Genomic DNA, 22,677 nt, shown 5'->3' on the forward strand with positions numbered 1-22,677 from the left:
TTGGCCGAATTCCTTCAACAGTCTTCTTTTTGCTGCTTTCCCTTCTTAGACATCAATGGGACACCCTTCCTTTTGTTATTGTTTAGAACCTTTTTTGCTCCATTTACCTTGCTAATCTTATCTACTATGTGGGCACTCATCAGTCCCTGATCAGTCCCTATGTTCTCCATAGTGATGTTTTGTTTTGTTTTTCCTGCACAGAGGACCTGCAAAGTAACACCTTTAAACCTTTCTCAGGAGAAGATCTGTGAAGAAAAGGTCAACATGTATCATCCCCATCACGAAAATAGAAAATGGAAAACCTTTTAAACTCCCATTCCAATGGGATCTTAGATAAGGGTGTCCAATCACTAGTTGTAGACATATAGAATTATATATGTGGCTTAGTAGAGGGAGCCAATGTCTAGGAACGATATTTTTTATAGGCCATATGATGTCACAGTTGTGAAAACCTATTTCCTGTTGAGTTATGGAAAATCCTTGAGTGAGAACTTGGCTTTTAATCTTGCTTTTCCCCAGTCTATATTGCAATAAAACTTGGTTACCTTGCATTTGGCATTCCACAATCACTCTGTGTTGTCTCTTTTTTTGACAAATACCAGCTAGAGGGCTATTTGGCTTTGACCTCCGTTTCACTCGTCATAGTCAAGAGAGCAAAAGCATAACAAGAATGAATGGGAATCATTGTTGGACGGCTCATTCTAAGTCCAGAAGGAAGTGTTGTACAGTCAGTACAGAGAGAACAGAAAGAGAAATATTATGGGAATGACCCAGCTTGTAATAATTCATACCAAAAAGGACTAAGAGTATTAAAAGAACTGGGTATAAGCAGGAACCATGAGAACCAGCTGGAATTGGTAAAACCATATTGAGATAAAGAGCAAAAGTTCAAATCAAAGACTATGAACGGTTTAGGAAAATAGGAAATAGCCCAGAAGGAAATGATAATTTTGTGACAAGTTTACCAGAGTGAGAGAAAAGGATCAACCCTTACAGAAGAAAGCAGGATTAGACTCAACATTCCAAAACAATACCACATGAACTGTATGAACTGATTACAGTAGAGACTATTAGAAGATCATCTATTGAAAAGTGGTTGAAAAAAAGTCAACACACCCCAGGAGAAGTCCTCCTGATTTGAGTTGTTAGGAATAGTTGTAGGGTCAGAAAGGTTAGGGTCGGACAGTGGATGGTGTCATTTATAGAGATTCACTGACAACTGACCTTGGCTAGTTTTGTTAGGTAGGCGTTAGGTAAGAATTGATGTAGCAACACTGTGTGAGACAACACTACACTTATCTGCTTTGTATTAGGTAAGCCACCATTTGGTATAGGCATGTAACACAAGTTGGTAGTGTGACTGAGCAGCCAGGCTTATCTCAAGAGGGGTATATGTGAGCTGTAGCAATGAAATTCGCAAATACAAGTAGCCAAGTAACATCTATACTCAAGGTTTCAGTTATGAATAGTTATTTATTTGACATCAATTTTTAAATAAGCGTTCTTTAAAAAGGGCAAAATATGTAACAATCAAATTTACTTTAAAATACTTTTCCAGAATCAGCACAAGGAAGCTAATGGCATTTATATATCACTAGTTATACTTGGCAGATTCTGAGGTTGCACAAAAAAAGGTTAGAGGAAGGAAAATGTAAAACAGGTTCTCAGTGCATGTGAGTATACTTAAATCTTCCAATGAAGTCTAGACAAGCCTTTCCCAGCAATAAGTTACCACCCATGGACAGAAAAATCAAAGTCAACAGACTAGAAGAATCTGCAGGGAGCGTCTACCCAAAGTCAATTTGAGCACAGCCTCTGGAGCAGGGTCACTTCTTAGATCATAAAATTCTTGCACAAAGTTAGAGAGTTGTGTAGAAATCACTTGTAGGGTGACAAGCTGTTACACTTGTGAAAGGCAGAGTTGGAATCAACTCTAAGGTAAGCCAATATAAGTCTCAACTGAGAAAAGCAAAGCTCAAGACAACGAGGTAGGTAACCAAAGTCTAAACAGTACCTCTGGTTTCAGGAAGAGTCGTCCAGCTGGATTCTGTCCTATTGCCGTGATGCAGATCCTGGGTTCCTGAGCCTCAGGAGTGGGGACAAGCGGGAGGACATTTGGAGGACTCCTGCGGCAGCAATTTGGAGGTCGTCAGCAGCTACAGGCTCCTTTCGGATAAGCAGCACTTCAGCGCGCGGTAAACAGCACCACCACGGAGCGCAGCTACCGGTTGGGCTTCCTTCACTATTTGAGTCCTGCACTCTGGTGAGGGGAACCGAGCTCTGGTCCTCCTGCTTCTGGAGGGTCCCTAGAAGACTCCTGGAGCTTCGAGCCAAATTGCATATGTTGCACTCGACTACGGGTTTCTCGACTCCTGGCACTCGGTTCTTGAAGCAGCGAAAAAGTACAACCAATCAGGGAACATGGTCCAGTGAAGTTCGTCTCGGGGTTAGTTGGTCCCACTAACTAAAGAGAAGAAGTCGTCCCTTCCGGAGCTTCTCTTGTCGATCAGAAAAAGGAGTTTTAGCACAGCAGTAGGGCTTCACCCGGCAAGTCAAAGGTCCAGGAGGATGCAGCAAGCTTCGTTCACGGCTTCTTCGCCGGGTGTTCTTCCCAGTTGTCAACGCCGCCTCTAGTCCCAAAACCCTCGCCTTTTAAGCAGGTTTCTCCCATTCATGCACAGCCGAGGCTGTCACTCAAACTGCAGGGTGGCTGGCCTGAAAGGACAACCAGACAGCCAATCAGGACTAGTTGCATTCAAGTACTCCTAGAGGCAAAGGACAGGGGAGTTTCGGCAACCTACCTCACATCCTGCCTTTCCAGACACACTGGAGCCAGAGGCGGGTTTCAGGACTGAAGCCCACAAAAGGCTAAACGAACCAAGGGCTCAAACTTGGCTCAACGCACAGAGTAAAACCCAAGAAAGACCTAACAAACAGAAAAATGGTGAAAAAAAGACAACCAGGTCCATTTTGACAAAACTGTCACCATGGGTGCTATACTACAGCTGAGGATTCAGCCTGCGGTAGAAAAGCACAATGGTAGGAAAATTAAACCACTGCCATTAGTCATTTAAAGTAGTGAGGGCAACATACATTTTTTTTTTTACATGAGAAGGTAGGAGATGGGGCTACTAGGTAACCCCCCAGCACTCCACATAAAATGGTGTGTGCTGGACCCACAAAGAGAAAAAGTAAAGTCAATTTCACTTTACTATTCTTAGGAACACTAGTTCACACAAGAAAAAGGTATTTAAACCTTATGAGAAATCTTAAAGGATTCAGAGTCAGAACCTCTTCCTAATCTGTTCCACGGCAGTCCTTCAGACAGCTCCACTGAGGGTGTCAAAGAGGCCCCTCACCTGACTTCTGGTCAGCAAGATGAAGTGAGAAGTTTGCTGAGGCAGTTCTCCCCCTTTTTTTCCCTAGCTCCTGGTTCGACACCTTGGTGCAAACATGATATTGACACAGGAGATAGTGTACCTACCAAAAGTAGGGGATGCAGGATGTCAGATAAGGTGAGAAATTATCTCAAGACAGAGGTCAACAAGATGTTAGATCTTGGTGTGATTGAACCCTCTAGTAGTCCTTGGTCCAGTCCTGTGGTTCTGGAAGCAGGTTCCTCCAAGTTGAGGTTCTGTGTGGATTACAGGACTTTGAATGCTGTCACCAAGACAGATGCACCCCTCTTGCTTAGAACCGATGAGCTGGTGGATACCTTGGGTGCCTCCAAGTCCCTCAGCACAATTGACCTCACTGCAGGGTATTGGCAAATGGCCCTAGCAGAACATGCCAAGGAGAAGACAGCATTCTCAACTCCAGAAGGCCTTTACCCGTTCAGCTGCCCCTCTGACTGCTCTCACTACTCCTTAGAAACCCAAGAATGTCTCTTGGTCTGAGGAGTGTGGGAAGGCCTTCAATGGCTTAAAAGACTGTTTGTGCCAGGCCCCTGTTCTCAGGGCCCTGGACTACAAAATAACTTTTATTGTGCTGGCACTGGGATAGGTGCTGTACTATTACAGGTAGACAAAGGCAAGGAACACCCTATTGGATTCATAAGTCGCCAGCCTAAGGACAGAGTTGAGGTTGTCCACAGTAGAGAAAGAATGTTTCTCTGTTGTGTGGGCCCCAAGGAAGCTGAGGCCCTACCTCTATGGGACCCACTTCACTGTGCAAACTGAACATAAGCACTTCAAGTGTTTCATGAACATGAAGGGAGAGAATCCTAAATTGCTCAGGTGGTCCATAAGCCTGCAAGGGTTTGACTTCATTGAGAATAGGCCAGGTGTCCAACATAGCAAAGCTGATGGGTTGTCCAGAATGTTTAGCCAACCTGAACAAGCAGCTCATCCAGGGGTGGATTAATTCCCCCTGTCCTTTGTCTGGGAGGGGCGAATGTTAGGAAAGATTTCCTTTAATGGGTAATTTTACCTCCAGTTGTGAACCCCCCCAACTTTCTGCTGGGCTTTTGCTCGTTTTGTTATGGGGAAATTGACATGCCCTTAAGACTGTCAGTACTCAGAGACTTTGGTTTCCCTTAGTCTTTCACTTTAGTGCTATTTCTTAGTAAGATTTTATTAGTGTGCAAAGTACCTTACAATACAGTGCACTGAGGGTCCCTTTTTCATTTCCAAGGCCCTAGATACCCTCAAAGTTTTTTTTGTGAATGTACAAGTGTGCCTTGGACAAAGCTGATGGCAGCTGTTACTTTTTATGTATTTTCAACTCTTTTCTATGGTCCTTACCGCATTTGGCCCAGGACAGTAAGTGAGTGAGTGTGTTCGTGTGTGCGTGTGCGCATTCTTAATGGCATCTCTTCGTTTTGGCGCAAAGGAGATTTTGGATAAGAGAAGGCATCCTACACCCATTCCAGGTCAATCTTCTGAGCTCACACCGAACTTAGTAAAGGAGCCAAGCATCCTGAAACGAAGAAGCGGATCCATGAAACCGCTGGTGACCCGCTGGAAGGTTTGGCACCCTGAGCCGGCTGTTGTCACGTCAGACCCCCTTTTTCTGATCAAAACTAGAAGGCCGGCAAGGGCGCTTTGACCCGATGGAATAGTGGGACCAACTATTCTCAGCACCTCCTGCTTAACCTGTAAGCAAGCCTATTCGGGAGGGTTTGAGGACCGCCCAGTGAACTGACCAGCTTGTGCGTGACCTTTGCCCTAGAACTGCAGCCGTCTCGAGTTTCGACTTGAACCTTCGGAGACGCTGCGGGTATAAGGCACCCTCCTGCAGAGTTTCGTACACTTAGCATTCCTAGGTCTGGAGACAAGATGTCAGGCCACAATCGTGAACTTTGTCCACTTAACAAGGTCCTGCCCCACAATAGCTACATTTTGCAATGGGATATTTGAGAAGATCTGTTATTTTGAAAGAACAGGTTGTAATTGATCCGTTGTTGGGGTTAAGTGATCCCCAGGCATATACGTAAAATAGCAGGGCTTTTTTTTGGTACTGGCGCGTAGGAGAGTGGCCATCGCCTAGTACAAGGGGCCATTACCAAACATAGCCTGGATAGAAGAAAGAGCCTATTATTATGGCTTTGATGTTGAATTCCTACGAACCATGCCTTAACATTGCTGGTCCCCCATATATTCGGGGTCCATACATACAATGTGTTATCCATTTACGATACAGTGTCTGAGGTTGAGAGTCGACATTTTATTGTTTCAAATGCATTAAGGAATGTATACTGCCAGTTTGTGATTGTTTTTTTAATTGTCACTGTATTTCTATCCCTTTATTAGACACTCCACAGTTGAGTTTTCATGTTTCTGTTATAAAATCAACAAACAAATGATAAAAAAAAAAAAAACAACAAAGCTTGCCCTAGTCTGGACAATCACCAGGGCTAAACAATAACCGCCTCAGTTTCGAGGTGCATTGCCTCTAAATAATGCTTCATTTAAGTCCAACACTCACATCCTGTTAAAGGAATAGTTCACTCAGAAATATTATTGGCAAAAAAGATGGGCAATAATCAAAAACATTTCTAAAAATACATCTTTTTTTTTAAAGTCCCTATGTAAAGTATTGATAAAATGAAACTCAAACTTTTAAATGGGAAGCACTAGGAGGCATCCATTTCGCAGGAGACCCAAAGTGAAAGCCAATGCAGGCAGAAACACAACACGGTTGTGTTTCCATGCCGCAGTGTTTCTGACTGAAGCAGCTTTCTCTTTGAGTCTCCCGGGCTACCCCGGGGAAGCCCGGGAGCCCCAAAGTGAAAGCCGCTGCAGGGAAGCTCTCAGTATTGCATGACTGCCCCTGGTGAACCTGTAGCTAAATCCTGATTACCTGAACTAGCATTTCTTCAATGTTCTGAAGTGTTCACCAAGAGTTACCATTTTTAAAATACAACAGGTGTTTACCAAGTGCCAAAAAACAGCAAGAATCAATCATATTCTGAATAACTGTTTCCACCACAAAGGGGAGCCGAACTGTCTTACCTGACTCAGTCTCATATCCATCAGGGTGTTCCTGGCTTGCCCTATCTTCCTCATGTCCAGCTCACCTGTGCCTGGAGTCATCAGCCCTGGTGTCATACCCCCTGGATAAGGAGAGTTCAGTCCCCCAGGAAACGGACTGTTCAGTCCGCCAAATTGCTGTAAACAAGAATAACCAAAGTGAATATACATTTTATTTCTTAGAGCCCTTAATCTTCCCCACTAACTACATTACAACTAAGGAACTATGGATTCCTTTCTGCCACATTTTTCACACTAACCGCTTGTCGGGGGTCTACAGTTGTGTGGCTTTCCCCCGTCTGCAGAGCTTTTGCAAAGAAGCTGTCTGGGATGGGGGTCAGTTTCTCGTAGCGCGGGTTCCTCTGGCGCTTGTTCCTAGCATCACCAACTTCGGGAATACTAAGCCACTCTTCCTCCGTCACCTCAGCCAGCTTTCTCTAAACAGCACATTGGAATCAATGAAATGATTAGTATGCAAAATGGATACCCAAGTATCAGCAATTCCCCTCTTCCTTATCAAAGAGAAGAACAAGTTACTTAACAACTGTAACGTTCTTTCGATTGGATGTTCCTCCCACGTATTACTCATTTTAGATATATCCTTACCTTCAGCTTGCTGCGTCGGAACTTTTTTTCTCCTTTCCACCAGAGGGCGCTGCCCTCGAGGCCGCGGCGTTGATGTCCCTCGGCGGCACCCGTCGAACACCTACGTCATCGCCTGTATAAGAGCCTCGAGCGCGCCTGCTGGCTTCAGTTCTGTTTTTTCGTATATTGTAGTCAATTGATTTTGATTAATGGCGTGCCTCTTTTGAACCAAGCCTTAAAAGAACTTCGAGTGTAATGCACGTAAACTGTACTGTGGGGTCGGTTGGGAGGGTCGATGAGGAATACGTGGGAGGAACATCCAATCGAAAGAACGTTACAGTTGGTAAGTAACTTGTTCTTCTAATGGATTGTGTCCTCCCAAGTATTCATCATCTTAGGTAGACTCCCAAAGCAGTTTTGTCTCGGAGGTGGGAGTACTAATCGTGTACAGAATGGAGTACAGATTTAGCAAACAGACTTCCTTGAGAAGAAGTCGAATCCAGAGCATAATGTTTTATAAAAGGTATGCCTGGATGACATGTGGCTGCTGCACAAATGTCTTGTACAGGGACACCCCTTTTTAGTGCTGTCGAAGTTGCCATGCCCCTGGTTGAATGAGTTCTCGATCCATCAGGTGGATCTTTCCCAGCCAACCTATAACATTCTGTTATAGCCAAAATTAGCCATCTAGATAATGTATGTTTAGTTACCGCCAGTCCCAATTTGCGTCCAGTGTACCCCACAAAAAGTTGATCACACTGACGTATTTTTGCCAATCTTGAAATGTAGAAACTAAGAGCTCTTCTGGGATCTAGTCTATGTAGCCGCTCCTCTTCTTTGCTTGCATGAGGAGGAGAGTAAAATGTAGGTAAAGTTATTTTTTGTGACAGATGAAAGCCCGAAACCATTTTTGGCAAAAAAGATGGTTTAACTCTGTCCTTATTAAAGATAGTGTGAGGAGGACCGCTAGAGAGCGCCTGCAACTCACTAACCTTGCGGGCTGATGTCAATGCTACAAGGAGTATTGTTTTCAAAGTAAGAAGCCTTAGCGGACAAGAGTCCGAATGGAATACATGTGAGAAATTTTAGAACTAAGTTCAAATCCCACACTGGAACCTGGAAAGGTATTGGTGGAAATCCATTGCTTAACCCTTTCAAGAATTGAATTATTAATAGGTATCTTGAAGTAAGATTCTTCTTCTGAAGAGCGCTTAAAAATGGATAGCACTGCTAAGTATCCTTTTATCGTACCAACCTGGAGCCCCAGATTAGCTAAATGTAACAGAAAATATAAAACTGTGGGGATATTACATTGAAATGGGTCCACATTCTTTTCCCTGCACCAGTTACTGAACTTATTCCAACGACACTGATACAGAGATTTTGTTGCTGGCCTTCATCCGGAAGGTTCCAATCCTTATATCTCAACCTCTCAGAAGTCATGCGTGAAGGTTGAGTGTGTTGACCTCCGGATGGAGAACTTGACCTTCCTCTCGCGAGAGAAGATCCTCTCTTCTTGGAAGACGTATTGGAGGGCAGATGGACATGTCCAGAAGGTCCGGGTACCACGTTCTGCTGGCCCAATCTGGGGCAATTAGGATCATGGTTTTCCTGAACTTTCTCAACCTCCTTATTACCTGAGGGATCACAGGGACTGGAGGAAACGCATACAGAAGAGGAAACTCCCATTCCACTACAAATGTGTTTCCTAGAGCTCCTCTCGGGGGAAATCCCCTTGAGCAGTACAGTTCGCACTTCCTGTTGACACTGGTCGTGAACAGCTCCACCTGCGGGGTTCCCCAAAGGGCGAAGATCTCTTGAAGGCCTTCCTGAGCTAGTTTCCACTCGTGGGAGACTGTACTCTGCCTGCTCAGAGCGTCCGCTGCTGTGTTTTGCTCTCCGGCTAGAAGTTGTGAAGGAAGTGACCAGATGATCCTGGGCTTGCTCCGGGGAACGTGCTCTGATCATCCAATCATCCAGATAGGGGTAGACATGAATTCCCCCTAGTCCGAGACTCGCTGCCACCACCACCAACTTGGTGAGAACTCTTGGGGCGGAGGTTAACCCGAATGGCTGAACTCGAAACGGATGGTGAAACTTGGCAATCGCAAACCTTAGGTACTTTCTCTGCTTGAGATGGATTGGCACATGAAAGTAAGCATCCTGAAGGTCCAATGATACCTACCAATCCTGGAGTTGGAGAGCCTGAAGGATCTGAGAAAGTGTGACCATCTTGAACTTGTCCTTCCTTAGGAACTTGTTCAAGTTTCTCAAGTCCAAGATGGGTCCTCAGAGTGGTTTTGCAGCAGCTGCAGCTGAAGGGACAGATGCCGCTGCTGGGGTAGATCTAGCACCTTTTCCTCGCCCCCGGGGAAATTCTCTTTGACCTCTGACTGGCCTGTCCTCTTCCTTTTCCAATTGAGGAATAATAACAAAAAGGACGACCCCTCCAGGAAGATGAGCCTGTGTAGGGCGTTGCTGAGGTTGTCTTATGGCGGCACAGAGATTTAGCCGGCGCTTTGGAGGTCTGCAGCTTCTCCAAACTTTCATTCAGCTTGCTGCTTGAGCCGTCAAAAGCCATATTAAGAGGTCTGGATTGCACATCCGGTGCAAAGCCAGACTTTCTTAGCCAACCAAATCTATCTAGCACCATGCTAGTTGCCATGGACCTACTGATATTGTCAGCTGTGTCCAAACCTGATTGAAGGCATTCTCCCGAAGCCTCCTTTCCATCCCTTATTATGGCTAGAAAGCCATCACGCTTTTCACCTTCTGGGATGTGTTCAGCTGCCGCTGACATGCAGTCCCACGGGGTATATGTGAACCTTGCCAAGATACAGTTTACATTAGTAGATTTCAAAGCCATACTCCCTGATGTAAAAATCTTCCTAGACCATGCATCCACCTTTTTATCGTCCCTATCTGGAGGGATTGCAGGGTATGCAGCATTTCTTATGGAAATGGCTGCTTGTACTACCAGACTTTCTGGAGTTGGAGGTTTACTCAGGTATTCTGGATCAGAATTGCAGGGTCTATATTTAGACACACATTTTTTATTAACTGCCAGGATGGCTTCAGGGTGTTCCCATGGAGAACTAACCCTTCTCTGCAAGACAATGTGAAAAGGGAGAATGGGGTCTTGTTGAGGAGTTCCTGATAGTATATCAGTCATGTCATCATCTTGACAGACTGGTGAACTCCTACCCCACCCCATACATTCTTTAACTCTATTCATGAGTTTTCTGTAACCCGCATCAGCCTGCTCTGATGGGTCTGGCACGTCAAATTCGTACTCTGGAGAAGTGTCCAGACAACTTGCAGTCTAAACATTCTTGTAGATCTTCAATTTTTGATTGAGGATTAATTAATTCCCCTGGAACAGATCTTGTGCCAAATTTAACACCAGCAGAGTTGACTTCTTCCTCTTCTGATGATTCTCCCCCATAGATAGATGGACATGGTCCTGAAAAAGTCATGTCTATTCTCAGGTTGAAAAACCTTTTCTGGTAATGTGGGTTTTTCCCTTATAGAAGGCTTGGGCGTCGACGTAAACGTCGATGGCGCCGATGTCATGACCACATCCTTCGACGTCGTCGAGGGAACCTTCGATGACCTTGATGTAATCGTCGAGGGGGTTGTGGAAACTGTCGAAGGAGTTATCGAGCGTGAACTCGACATAGTTTCCTTCAAAGGAATTTTCGACTCGAGGGCCTTCGAAGTCTTCGATGGCGTTGATGTCGACTTCGATGGCGTATGATGTTTCCATGCCATTTTGTTTCCCTCTACCTTCGATTTATGCACCAAAAAGTCTTTTTCATGAGGTGATCGAGAAGAGTCCCTCAATGACATCCTCGATGACTTTTTCAGCTTTTCGTGTTTTGGACCTCCCTCTGTCACGTTTTTCATGAGATGGGGCATGGTCTTCTTTAGCTTTTTTTTAAAGGGGGTCTGGGCCGCGTTCTCAAAAATGTTTAGCATGGAAACTCAAAAGGCTTCCCATTTACTCGGGGAGTCATGCTTTGATGGGCATGCTATCACCTCCTCCGAAGATCGTCGAGGAGGATGAGGGAGATCGATGCCATCTTTTCTTTGTCTTTTTGGATGACGAAGAAGAAGACTTTCTTGATCTACTCCTCGACCTGTGCTTTTTAGAATACTTTTTCGAAGACTCGGCTGAGTCTTTCCCTTTCAAAGTAGACTTTGATGAACCCTGCCCCATCGCCAGTTTACCTCTGCGTTCTTTCAAGGCTTTATGGGTCATCAATTGGCACAAACCAAAGTCTTCAATTCGGTGGTCGGAACCAAGGCACGAAGACAATTTTTGTGAGGATCAGTCAGAGACATTTTCTTTCCACACTTCAGACATTTTTTAAAACCCGTCTTCGGCGTGGAAGAGTTCGAAGAAGACGACATAGCTTTTTCTTCACAAAAAGATTGAAGCGCCGTTTGAAACAATCCGAAGCAAAGCTAATGGAAAAATGGAACTGAAGCCAGCGGGCGCGCTCGAGGCTCTTATACAGGCGATGAAGTCGGTGTTCGACGGGTGCCGCCGAGGGACATAGATGCTGCGGCCTCGAGGGGAGCGCCCTCTGGTGGAAAGGAGAAAAAAAATTCCCAAGCAGCAAGCTGAAGGTAACGATATATCCAAGATGAGGAATACGTGGGAGAACACAATCCATTCAAAGTAAATACTTAAAAAAAATAGAAAGTGTCTTTGTGCAAAATAACAATCTTATGTAGGATTTTCCCACATTTACATACATGCAAGACCTGGGGAGGCAAAAGAACATTCTGACAAATGCCTTGTTGTACATACACATATTTAGATTATTTGTATCCTACGCGCTCACTGAGACAATTAAACTATAGCTAGACCGTAATGAAAATCGATGTTACAAAAACAATGGGAACAAGGTTTTAAGAACAAAATATGCTGTTCTTTGTTGTTAATATTGGATTTTCTAGCAATTTTAAGGCAAAAACCTCCTCCTCATGTATAACATGTTTAGAACCATTTTTGTTGCCTGTCCAATTGTGTTCAGTTCATTTCAAAGAGGAAGTGAAAGTGGAGGTGAGGAAGAGCAGTCTGTAGATTCATTTTAGCAGCGAAGAGGCAAACAAAAAGGTAGCATTTTGTTTCACTTTCCAACAAGTTTACATACCTACTACTAAGCAGCTGCACCATTAGTATTAGTAGTGCTCCCAGTACTATCAACAGCAGTAATGGTTCCTCTAATAGTGCTACTTGAAGTAGTAGCATGTCCTCTCCTGCTGGCAGGAATAAACTGGTCTAGGTTGTACTGCTAGAACTACGGAGAATAGAAATTCTACTACTACTGGCTGTAGTAGAATACGATTAGTAAACGTGTCCATACTATTGACAGCACTATTACTACTGGCAAAACTGGATTACTAGGTAGGCACGGGTGCTTGTTGAAAGTAAAAGGAGATGTCACTTTTTAGTTTGTAAGAGGTTTTTACAAACGCCTGTGACTGGACTTCGGAAAGTCCACCCAGTGTCAACAGGATTACATCGCTTAGGATCAACCTCAGGTACCCAAGGAAATGGTAGAGTGCGAGCAGCCAGGTGCAGCCTGAGGAGGGAGGAGGGCTGTAGTTGGGTACAACGACCTCAGAGCATACTGTAAGGCAGGTATGGTATCAAACAGTAAGACAGACGCAGTTGATCACTGTTCAAGGGTGTTTATTGAACTTTAATAAGGTTTGAAAAACGCCCATCTAATCCTAAATATACATATGGGAGCAAGCTACGACCATCAAATAATAAATAATACAGTCCTAGTAGAGTCTTCTCAAAATAAAAGGGCATATACTAATAAACCTAGTGCCAATCATCACTTCTAAATACAAATAGTGTGGGAAACAATGTTCTGCAAAAGAAAAGTGTTCAAGAAATGATATGTCAAGATATTTGAGCCGTTTGCTTCTCATCCCTACGTTTTCAGCACAGGACAAGGTGGCACACTCGAGCTGAGCACATGCTCTGGCTTCTCTAGCACAAGGATGCAGTTCAAAACCACAGCATCAGGACCTTCTGTGCCAAAGTCTCTCTGCCTTTCAAAGTCTCTCATTTCAGAGAGCCTGATGCGAAACAACAAACATTAAAGTTGCTTTCTTCTCAGGATTTCACATGTACAACTTCTCAGGTGATTTACTGTTCACCCCGGGCCCACCTCTGCCGGGCTCAGACCCACTTTAGCACAAAACCTTCAATTAGTCTCCCTCCGCCAGGCTCGGACCAAATTTCTCTCATTTCCCAGACTTTCTTTACTTTATCAAAATCAAAGACTTTTGACTGTGTGCAGGATTTTGCTCGATCTGTCGCAGGACCACTTCGATTCACAATTTTGTTCTCTTCTCAATATAACTCTTTTTACTTTCACTTCCGTCACGTCTCAGCTGGATACCTTACAGAGACATTCGATTGAGCACCCACGCAGTGCCAGACCACTCTGTCAAAAGGTATCATATTTTGCTTTTCAAGTTCAATCACTCATCATCACTTTACTTGCAACTTTTATCACACACGTTTTAACAATGTTTGTTCAAGCGCTCGCCATTGAATGTGGCTGCTTGCAACCTTGGCTTCAACACAGACCGGTCTTGTATCGGTCTCCCCAACTCACCGGCTTTGTTGATTTCACGGGCGCTGCTTTGTTCTTGGAGCAAAGGACGGTACCACGGTGGCTGCTGCTTCTCCCTGCTTTGATTATTGAAGCGGGATGGCCCCAGGTATCTCCGACACACAATACAGGATTCTTCAGACTGGTTTCCTGGTCTTAAACTTTCTAATCTCGAGGGCTCTTGAAACGGTTCCTTGTTGGAAAGGTCAAGGGAATTTCCCTACTTGCGATCCACTATTGTTTCGCAGTCTTTCTTCTCTCATTCAGCTGCCATCTCGAAATTGCTGTTTCCTCCAGTGCTTTGCCTCGCTCAGAGTGTACTCTTGTGCTCCGCCTTTTATCAGTGTGGGGAAGTGTAATGGAAGTCAGGTGTGTGTGTGATGTCTGACCTCGCCGGACTATTGTATTGGGACACGTCAGGTATACTGCATGGGTGTTAGTCTGTTTCTCCCATAGCGGACTGTCCGTGTGAAAGTGTGTAAAAAAGGGAGCAGGGGTTAAAGTTCCTAAGTATTCTACCTGGTAGAATGGAGTAAAGGTGTTATAGGGAAGGGGATACTGTGTCTCACCATCTGTCTGCCATCCCACTCCCCGAAAACCCCTCACCCAGGTGATCCTCCCGCACTGGTCCATTCCCAGGAACTGGATCCAAAAGCGATGGCCGAGTCCTGGCCACCTGGATGAAAGATCCCAGGGGGCTAGTGGGTGAGACACCTTCTAGTTTCTCACAATACCTTGCTTCAAGAAAGCTTTTACAGTAACAAATCACATAGTAATCCAACCTGAAACATATTTGCAAACTATCCAAACTCTTAATAACTTGTTTTACCTTCAACCCAATCCGTTCTTAATATTTCAACCCTATCTAGTATAATTCTCACAAAGTTTGGATGGGCCACTAGACCACCAGTGGCTGAAGGTTGGCCAGGAAAAGGCGGGAAGAAGCAAAACACTGTTCAGAGTACTAGGGCCAGCAGGGTCCCCTATAAATTACAGCTAAGTAAATTGGTGGTTACACATGTGCAGGGAGGTTAGGAGGACACCCTGAAAAGATGCCCCCAGGAGCAGTTTCCAAAGGCAGCCGGTTTTACTGCTGAGAGTACAAAGGGTTGTCCCCCCAATGTTACTCTAGGGCGACCTGGGGGGTAGCAGAAGACAAGGTATCTGCAGCCTCCTGAATCACAGGATCAAACAAGCGGGCCCCAAGTAGGTTCTTCCAGGGGTGAACAGTACCTATGAATGAAGACGCAATTGCTGTAGGACGGTTCAAGCAAAGGAGACAGCAGACCCAGTCTCCTGTTCTTCGGCCCTGGTGACAGAAAAAAGGTGGCTTTGGTGGATCTGGCAACAGCACTCGTGCAGAGGAATGTCCAGTGTTCGATCTAAGAGGTGAAAGCTTGTGGGTCCCTTTTGCAGGCTCAGTGGACAGACTTTTGTAACGGCGGTCAACTCCACTCTTCTCGGCCCCCTTCTCTGGTGAGGTGACTCTCAGGAACTGGTTTGAGTAGTTGCAGACTTGGAAGGATGCCCTCGAAGCTGCAGGTGAACCTGCACTTCCACATTGCACAGCTATGCAGCACAGGAACCCAGTCATTTCCGGTTTGCAGGACCTGGGGGGGTTGGAGGGCTGGGGTAGGGGGATGCAGTTCTTGGTGCATATTGTAGGCCTTCCTTATCGTCTTAACCTCATTTACCCCCCCAATCCAACATTCCAACTTAACTAATATTGCTCTTTGGAATGTCATATCCCTCTGTAATAAGACCGCAGCCTTTTAGACATGTTCTTTCGTCTCAATCTTCACTTCCTCTGTCTAACTGAAACTTGGATCCCACCTCACAACTCAACTGTCCCTGCCTCCCTCACTACCCCTTCCTCATCCCTTTCTCATATCTCTCATTCAACTGCCCGTGGCGGTGGAGTGGGTATCCTCTTCCATCCTAAATACCCTTCATCTACTTCTTCACTGTCCCTTCCTACTTTCTCTTCATTTGAATACTTATACAAATCCTTTACTCATCCTCACCCCATCTCCTTCCTAATCATCTACAGACCTCCTGGCCCCCTCTCCTCTTTTATTGATGACCTTGACCACCTCCTCTCTCTTATCTCCCCCTCCCCTTCTCCCCTTACTGTACTTGGTGATTTCAACCTCCACCTTCCTACTTCCCCTCAACCCTCACCTCTTCTCGCGATCCTCGACTCCTACCTTCTCTCTCCGCTTCCCTCTTCTCCGACTCACTCCTCTGACTCCACTCTTGATCTCATCTTTATTTCCACCTACTCTTCCTCTCCTGTTTCCTCCTTGCCCAGCTATCTGATCACGCTCTGCTCTCCTTCTCCCTTACCCCCAGCACTCCACCTTCCTCTTCCTTACCCGCCTCCTCATCTTTTACTCGACCCGACCTCTGGAACTTTTTCCCTTCACTCTTCCATGATACCTGCTCTTCTTCTCTTCCTCCCCTCTCCGATTTCTCCTCCCTCCCGGCTGGCCATGCCTTATCCTCTCTATCCTCCATCTCATCTAGTCTCGACCAATTCTACCCACTCTCCTATTTCCGCCCTTCTCGTAAACCTTCCCAACCCTGGCTTTCTTCTCACCTCTGGTCCATGCGTCGTCTCCTTTGTCGCCTTGAGCGCAACTGGTTGAAATCCCCCACTCTTCCTAACCAAACCTCCTACTTTTCTTATCACTCCCTTTATGACTCCTGCCTTAACTCCGGCAAACGTGTATACTTTTCTAACCTCCTTCACTCCCAAGTGCCTCATCCTCGTATCTTTCAAACCCTCTCTCGTCTCCTCTCCCCTCCCCTCCTGCTCCTGACCCCTCTTCTACTTCTCCTCTTTCTCCTTCTGACTTTGCAAACTTCTTCTCTGAAAAAATTCTTTCTCTTCGCCAAAAAATGGTCTGTTCTCCTTTTTCCCCTCCCGCCTCTCGTTACACTCCCCCTCGGCTCACATGTCTACATTTTCTCCTATCACTCCCTCTGATGTCTCTCTCCTTAACTAAATCCCATCCTACTGCCGCCCCTTCTGACCCCATTCCAACTCTTCTTATTCCCAAGATTTACCCCCCTCTCATTCCCTACCTAACCTTCTTCAACACTTGTTTATCCACGGCCACCTTCCCTTCTGCCTTCAAGCATACCACTATCATCCCTATACTAAAAAAGCCTTCTGCTAATCCTCTTTTCGCCTCCAACTTTCATCCAATTTCACTTCTACCTTTTCTCTCCAAATTACTTGAACGCTTAGCTTATTCTCAGCTCTCAACTTTTGTCACTACCCACTCTCTCCTTCCCCCCTCTCAATCGGTCTTCCACCCAAAACACTCCACTGAGTCCGCTCTTACCAATGTCCTTAACTCCCTCTTTACCGCTCGCTATTCTAAGCATTCCTCAATCCACATGCGCCTTGACCTCTCTGCTGCTTTCGACACTGTCGATCAGCCCTTACTTCTCAACACTCTTTCCTCCCTTGGATTCAAAAGGTTCTGTCCTCAACTGGCTCTCCTCTTACCTCTCCCACCTTCCCTCTTGAATACGGCGTCCAGCAAGGCTCTGTCCTCTGACCCTTCTTATTCTCTCTTTACACCTCACTTCTTGCCCCTATCATCTCCTCCTTCGAGATTGCTCACCATTTCTACACCAATGACACCTAGCTGTTCCTCTCCTTTTCTTCCTTCACCTCTGACTTACACCTCAACCTCTCTTCCTGTCTTACTGCCATTAAAGACTGGATGTCATCTCACTATCTCTCTCTTAAAACTGACAAGACTGAAGTCTTGTTCTTTCCTTCGAACACCATACCCTTTCCACCTCCCCCTCCTTCCATCCATTTTCCCCCCCTTCTAATTTTCCTATTTCCAACAATGCTCGTAATCTAGGTATTTACTTTGACTCTTCCGTCTCCTTCTCTCATCATATCTCCCTCACTTCTCGGGCATGTCGCTATCATCGCTTTAACATCCGTAAAGTCTGTCCCCTCTCTCACCTTCCATGCTACCAACCCTTTAATGTCCTCCCTTATCTTTTCTCGCCTTTACTATTGTTCTTCTCTCTTCTTCCGTCGCCCCGCTTCCCATCTTGCCCCCTTTAAATCCCTTTATCACTCTGCCATCGTACCCTTGGTTTACTCTCTCCCCATGACTATCTCCAACTCACTTTCTTACCTAGGATGGATTCCTTTCCACTCCCAACTTAAATTTCACTTCCTTTGTCTTTAAATCTCTTCATGACCTTGCCCCTCCTTATATCTCCTCTCTCCTTTCATTGTATACCCCCTCTCGCTCCCTTCGTTCTGCTGATCTCTTCTTACTTTTTGTTCCGCCACCTCCATGTGCCTCTTGTTTCCGCTCCTTTCAGCTCCTTGCCCCCTTACACTGGAACGCCCTACCTCTTTCCATCTGCTCCTCCCCCACCTACTCCTCCTCCTGCTCCTCATTGAAAGAACTTCTTCACTCCCCTCCCTGACATCTTCCCCCCCCCCCTCCATTCTCACCTTCCTTCTAATACACTCTCCCTGTTCTCCTTATCTTTATTTTTTCCCTTCTCTCCTGTGATCTTCTCTTTTGTTGCTCACTTCACTCATTACTCTCAGCTTCTTTCCTTCCCTACCCCCCTCCTCTTCTTTCTTACATGCAAATTGTTCTGAATACCGCTTTTATGGTTTGATTCATGTATACTGTTTTGCTTCTACTGTTCCATGTTAGATGTGTTTTTGTTGTCAACTGGAAAGCGCCTTGGATTAAGGCGCTATATAAAACTAATACAAATCTCAAGATTAATTAGGCCCACCAGTCTATGGGAGGAAGTCTTCTTCAGATCTTCCCTGACAATTGGAGTGGCGTGGTCCAGACAGCAGCTGCACTCAACAGGCAATAGCAGTCGTTTGAATACTGACGACGTCCTTCTCACTTCTCTTCAGAATCTCCTTGTTCCAGTGGTCGACTCTCGGTTTCTGCGCCGGGAACTCAGAATGTATCCAGGAACATCAGCTGAGTTCACCAATCATGTCCCATGCATCATTCAAACTTGGAGACGGCTGTCCAATGAGGACAGGCAGCCTCCCAGTCTGAACCGGTGGGAGTTTCCGTAGGCTTCGTCCACTTCCTGTCCTGCCAGGAACTCAGGGAACCTTTGCAGGCTTTCCATATGAAGCCTGGTGAAGACAAAGGGACCCTTCCCCCACCTAGCATCGTAGAATAAGGGATCAGAAAGGCCAGGCCATCTTGTTCCGGGCTTAAAAACAGGGTCCACAAATAGTAGGTACATGGCGTGCCCTATGTACCCTATCGGTACTGTGATAGCACCCTTTGATAAAAAGTACAAAAAAAGCTGTGTAGAAGGTACACTGCCACCAGCCTGAACAGATGGGTTTGTCACAGTAACAAAATGTTACTGGAGAGTCGAGAAAAGGGATACAAAGTACCCCTTCAGCACGCCACATAAGGTGGTGGGTGCTGACCTCGCAAGAGAAAACGTAGGCAGGATAAAATGTATCCCCCTACCCTGGTAACCATAAGAGTTAGTCTGGGGAAGAAAATAAACAATGAAGGAGAAGCATCAGGTGCTTCTGACAACACGACAGAGAAGGTGATGTGTGTTGTTTCATTAAAGAATAGATGCCTATAAATTGGAGGAAAGCATAACTCCAAAAGGAAATCCCCAAAAGGGGCCAGAACAGGTTCCCTACATCAGAGTAAAAGAAGGGGGCGAGTGTGGAAAAAGGTACCAACTCACCCAGGAGAATTAGACATAAAATCCAGGTGTCCAGCAAAATGTGCTGGGGGACTCTTCGTGGGGATTTCACACAAAAAGAGAAATCTACCCTAACACAAGTGCAGATAGGGAGACTCTGCAGGCTGGACTTCCTCTTCTTCTCCAATATCACTCTCTAGTGGGTTTGACAGCAGCACAGAAGTCCAAGGAAAATAAAACTTAAAGGCTAGGAGACAAAGTATTGGGGATAAGTGAATTGAAAGAAGAATAGCTGTTTGAACTCAAGAGCAGTGAATTGAAAGAAAAGAATATGCAAAGAAGCACAAGGAAGAATAAGGGCTGTGAGCTAGAGCTAAAAAGCGTTCAGGAAGAGAAAAAGATACGCACAGGAAGGAGCCATTAACTATATGTTTGTCCTAAACTGTCACTATCATTAAAATGGTCAGAATCCTATTTTGATTAGGTGCTTAGTCTGTGGAGCTGGACCATAGGCGTATTCCTGCACTGGTACTTGAAGCAAAAAGTCCCACCTCAAAGGAAACATGCATAACTGCACAAAACAAAAAAACAAATATACCTAAAGGACAGACAAGACAAACCAAATAAACATGCATGATTGGCGTTTTCCTTTAAACACAATGATGACAAATCTAAAATTGATGTATGTGGTCATGGGCAGCAGGTGGAGATCTCAAAGATCAGAAAGGACAGAGATGTAGACCAGAGGTCTTGAATGCTGAGTCAAGCCCTTACCTTCAGATCGGAAAACTGCTGCTGGATCTTAGGACGCTCCATACGGTACTTCTCAATCTCCTCTTTCTCCCGCTGTTCCCTAGGATATAACTAAGTGTCAGTTGGCAAATTAGAAGGTTCTTAAGAGCAAAGGAAAATCTGCACAAGGAATCACGAGTGTGCTTTACCAGAATGGTGAATGTAATCAAAGAACAGACTCAGGAACAGCGTCCAGAACATCCCACTGAACATGCAGACCATGTTTTGAGATCCCAACAATGTAAATAAGTGATGTGTGGATGCTGTTTGACAGGATTTCATCTGCTTCCGTATCAGAAAACCTCAAAAACCTTTAAGTATACACAATTTCTTAAGAAAGCCCATCATTAAATCCCTCATTGTTGGAAAACCTCAATGTCTGTCAGTCAAATAAAACATCACAAAATTGTCTGTCAAGGACCTTTCAAGCAAGTACAGTAAGATGGAAGTCCCTAATATGCATAAAACTACAGGTCCTTTTCATATAAATCAATAATGTAGGTGGGTCACCTGCATTTTGTTTATCTCCAACATTTGCTTTTCTGAACATCACTTGGACAACCAGAATAATCCTGTCATAGGATGCAACTATTAGATTGGAATTGTGCAGGTTCACTCCCATATTAGGTACAGGCAGGTCTGCGGCTTTTGGAGTCATGGGGTGGCCACAAAACTGAACATTACCACGGCATGATGCAATGCGAGAGAAACTACATTTCCCAGAGTCTCTGATGATGTGCCATCTTGAAGGAACTCAAGAGATACGAGACCTCGCGAACAACACCGTGACAGTGTTTGAGACACTCGCCACACACCGAGGAAAACGGGAGCAGCAGACAATGGGAGTCGCAACTTTACTCCCTGCTATAGTTAACAAAGTTTGTGACTGACAAACATGCAGCACGCTGTACCCACGCTACACCCGGCTAAGTCTTCAGAAAGCTGTAGTCTACGGCTTTCACCTGATCAATTAAGCATCACCCCTTCATGCAGCCCATAACAAGTGAACCCAAGCAACGGCAAGTCCTGGAAACCTCAGCATTCACTGCTAGTCTTCGTTAGCATCAGAGCTCATCTGCAGGCCCGGGGGCCTCAGTTAATGCTCCTTAGTGCTGCGGGAGGAATGCAGAACAGGAGTTACATTGATGAGTGTGTGAAGTTAACCCATTCCATGATATGTTCCATTAGTTTATTCCTCAGATTACGTTTGCGACGGGTGGCTTCAATAACTCGCAGAATCCAAGAAATCGTTCAATGGTTTTTATTTCAAATTTGGTAAAAATTGCACAAAGTTTCTCTATCTTGACCTCCTGTGGGCTCCCACCTCCTTAACCCAGGCTTCCCTACATCAATTTGTAACCACTTCTATTTAAAAGCTTGCTACAGTTGATGGCCTAAAAGGCCAAAAGCCTCATCTATCTGGCTCCCTCCAGGGATCTTCAAAGGGACCCTAACCTAACAGCCCAGATTTTATCAATAGAGGACTATTTTTCTTGTGCCAGAAACAGACACCCTGGTGCTCAAACACTTGCTCGCTCTCTCCTTTCCCTGATATTACTACTCCTTCTGCCTCAACTTTGAACTCATCTCACTCACCCCACTCCCTTTTCTCACACCCTCCAGTCTTCTTCGTCGCCTCTCAATCTTTCCCATCTGTCCCTCCAAAGCCTGCACTCTCTCCACATAATCACCTGATACACAATCCCCCATCTGCACCTTCGTCGCCTCATCTTTCCACACTCCCCCGCCTGTCTCTTCCAATTACATCTTTCCTACCTCAACTCTGCCTTCAACACTGTTTCCACTATTGACTTGCACTTTCGCCACACCCTCCTACAATACACTATCACTCTCTCTCTAATCCTGCTACATTTATCTCCCACTACAACTTTCTCACCCATCTTTTACTCACAACCCTCACCACGCATTCAAGTGGTACCACTCTCTCACAACCAATACCTCACCTGCACTCCACACCAACTCTTCAACACTCTGCTTCAACATCCGTCCTCCACCTGGTCTCTCACTCCTGCTCATGACCTCACCCATGCAACCGACAAGGTCTCTTCGGCTATTCGTTTCTCAGGGGGTGGGTTATACAGGTGCAATGCTTATTTTTAAATAAACGTAACCCCTCGCCCATCTTTTTAACCTCCATTTTCAGGGTGCCATGCTAGGTAATCCAGTTACTGCTAATTTTCCTGGTGGTGCTTATGTGCTGGCGTGTTCGGATTCTGATTCAGTTGGGGAAGGATTTGTGACTCTCATGCAGCTGGGATCTATCTGTGGTTGGTAGGTCGGGTGTTTGGTGTCTCATCCCAGTTGAGCATGAAAAATCCCCGTCCATTTAATTTCTGTTGCCGATTCCATTCCCCTGATTCCGGTCTGGGTTTTTTGGTTGCACCCATGTGCATTCTGAAAGTTTCCATCCCGAAAAAGAGAGCACTGTTCAGAAAAAGTATTAGGAGGCATTGACTGACAGAGGGTGG

General features: G+C 45.4%; 1 protein-coding gene across 1 annotated transcript in view; it reads right to left on the reverse strand.

The window, feature by feature from the left end:
* The window catches only part of PRPF6 (pre-mRNA processing factor 6), an 845,164-nt gene that overhangs the window by 665,380 nt on the left and 157,107 nt on the right, over nucleotides 1-22,677 (reverse strand). The window contains exons 4-6 of the mRNA XM_069650843.1: nucleotides 20,171-20,249; nucleotides 6,731-6,907; nucleotides 6,453-6,608 (exon numbers count right to left, since the gene is read on the reverse strand). Of these exons, the coding sequence (XP_069506944.1) occupies nucleotides 6,453-6,608; nucleotides 6,731-6,907; nucleotides 20,171-20,249 (412 nt within the window). The remainder of the gene's footprint in view (nucleotides 1-6,452; nucleotides 6,609-6,730; nucleotides 6,908-20,170; nucleotides 20,250-22,677) is intronic.

The sequence above is a fragment of the Ambystoma mexicanum genome, chromosome 3p (genome assembly GCF_040938575.1).
Source record: "Ambystoma mexicanum isolate Mex_15411 chromosome 3p, UKY_AmexF1_1, whole genome shotgun sequence".
NCBI classification, from domain to species: Eukaryota; Metazoa; Chordata; class Amphibia; order Caudata; family Ambystomatidae; genus Ambystoma; species Ambystoma mexicanum.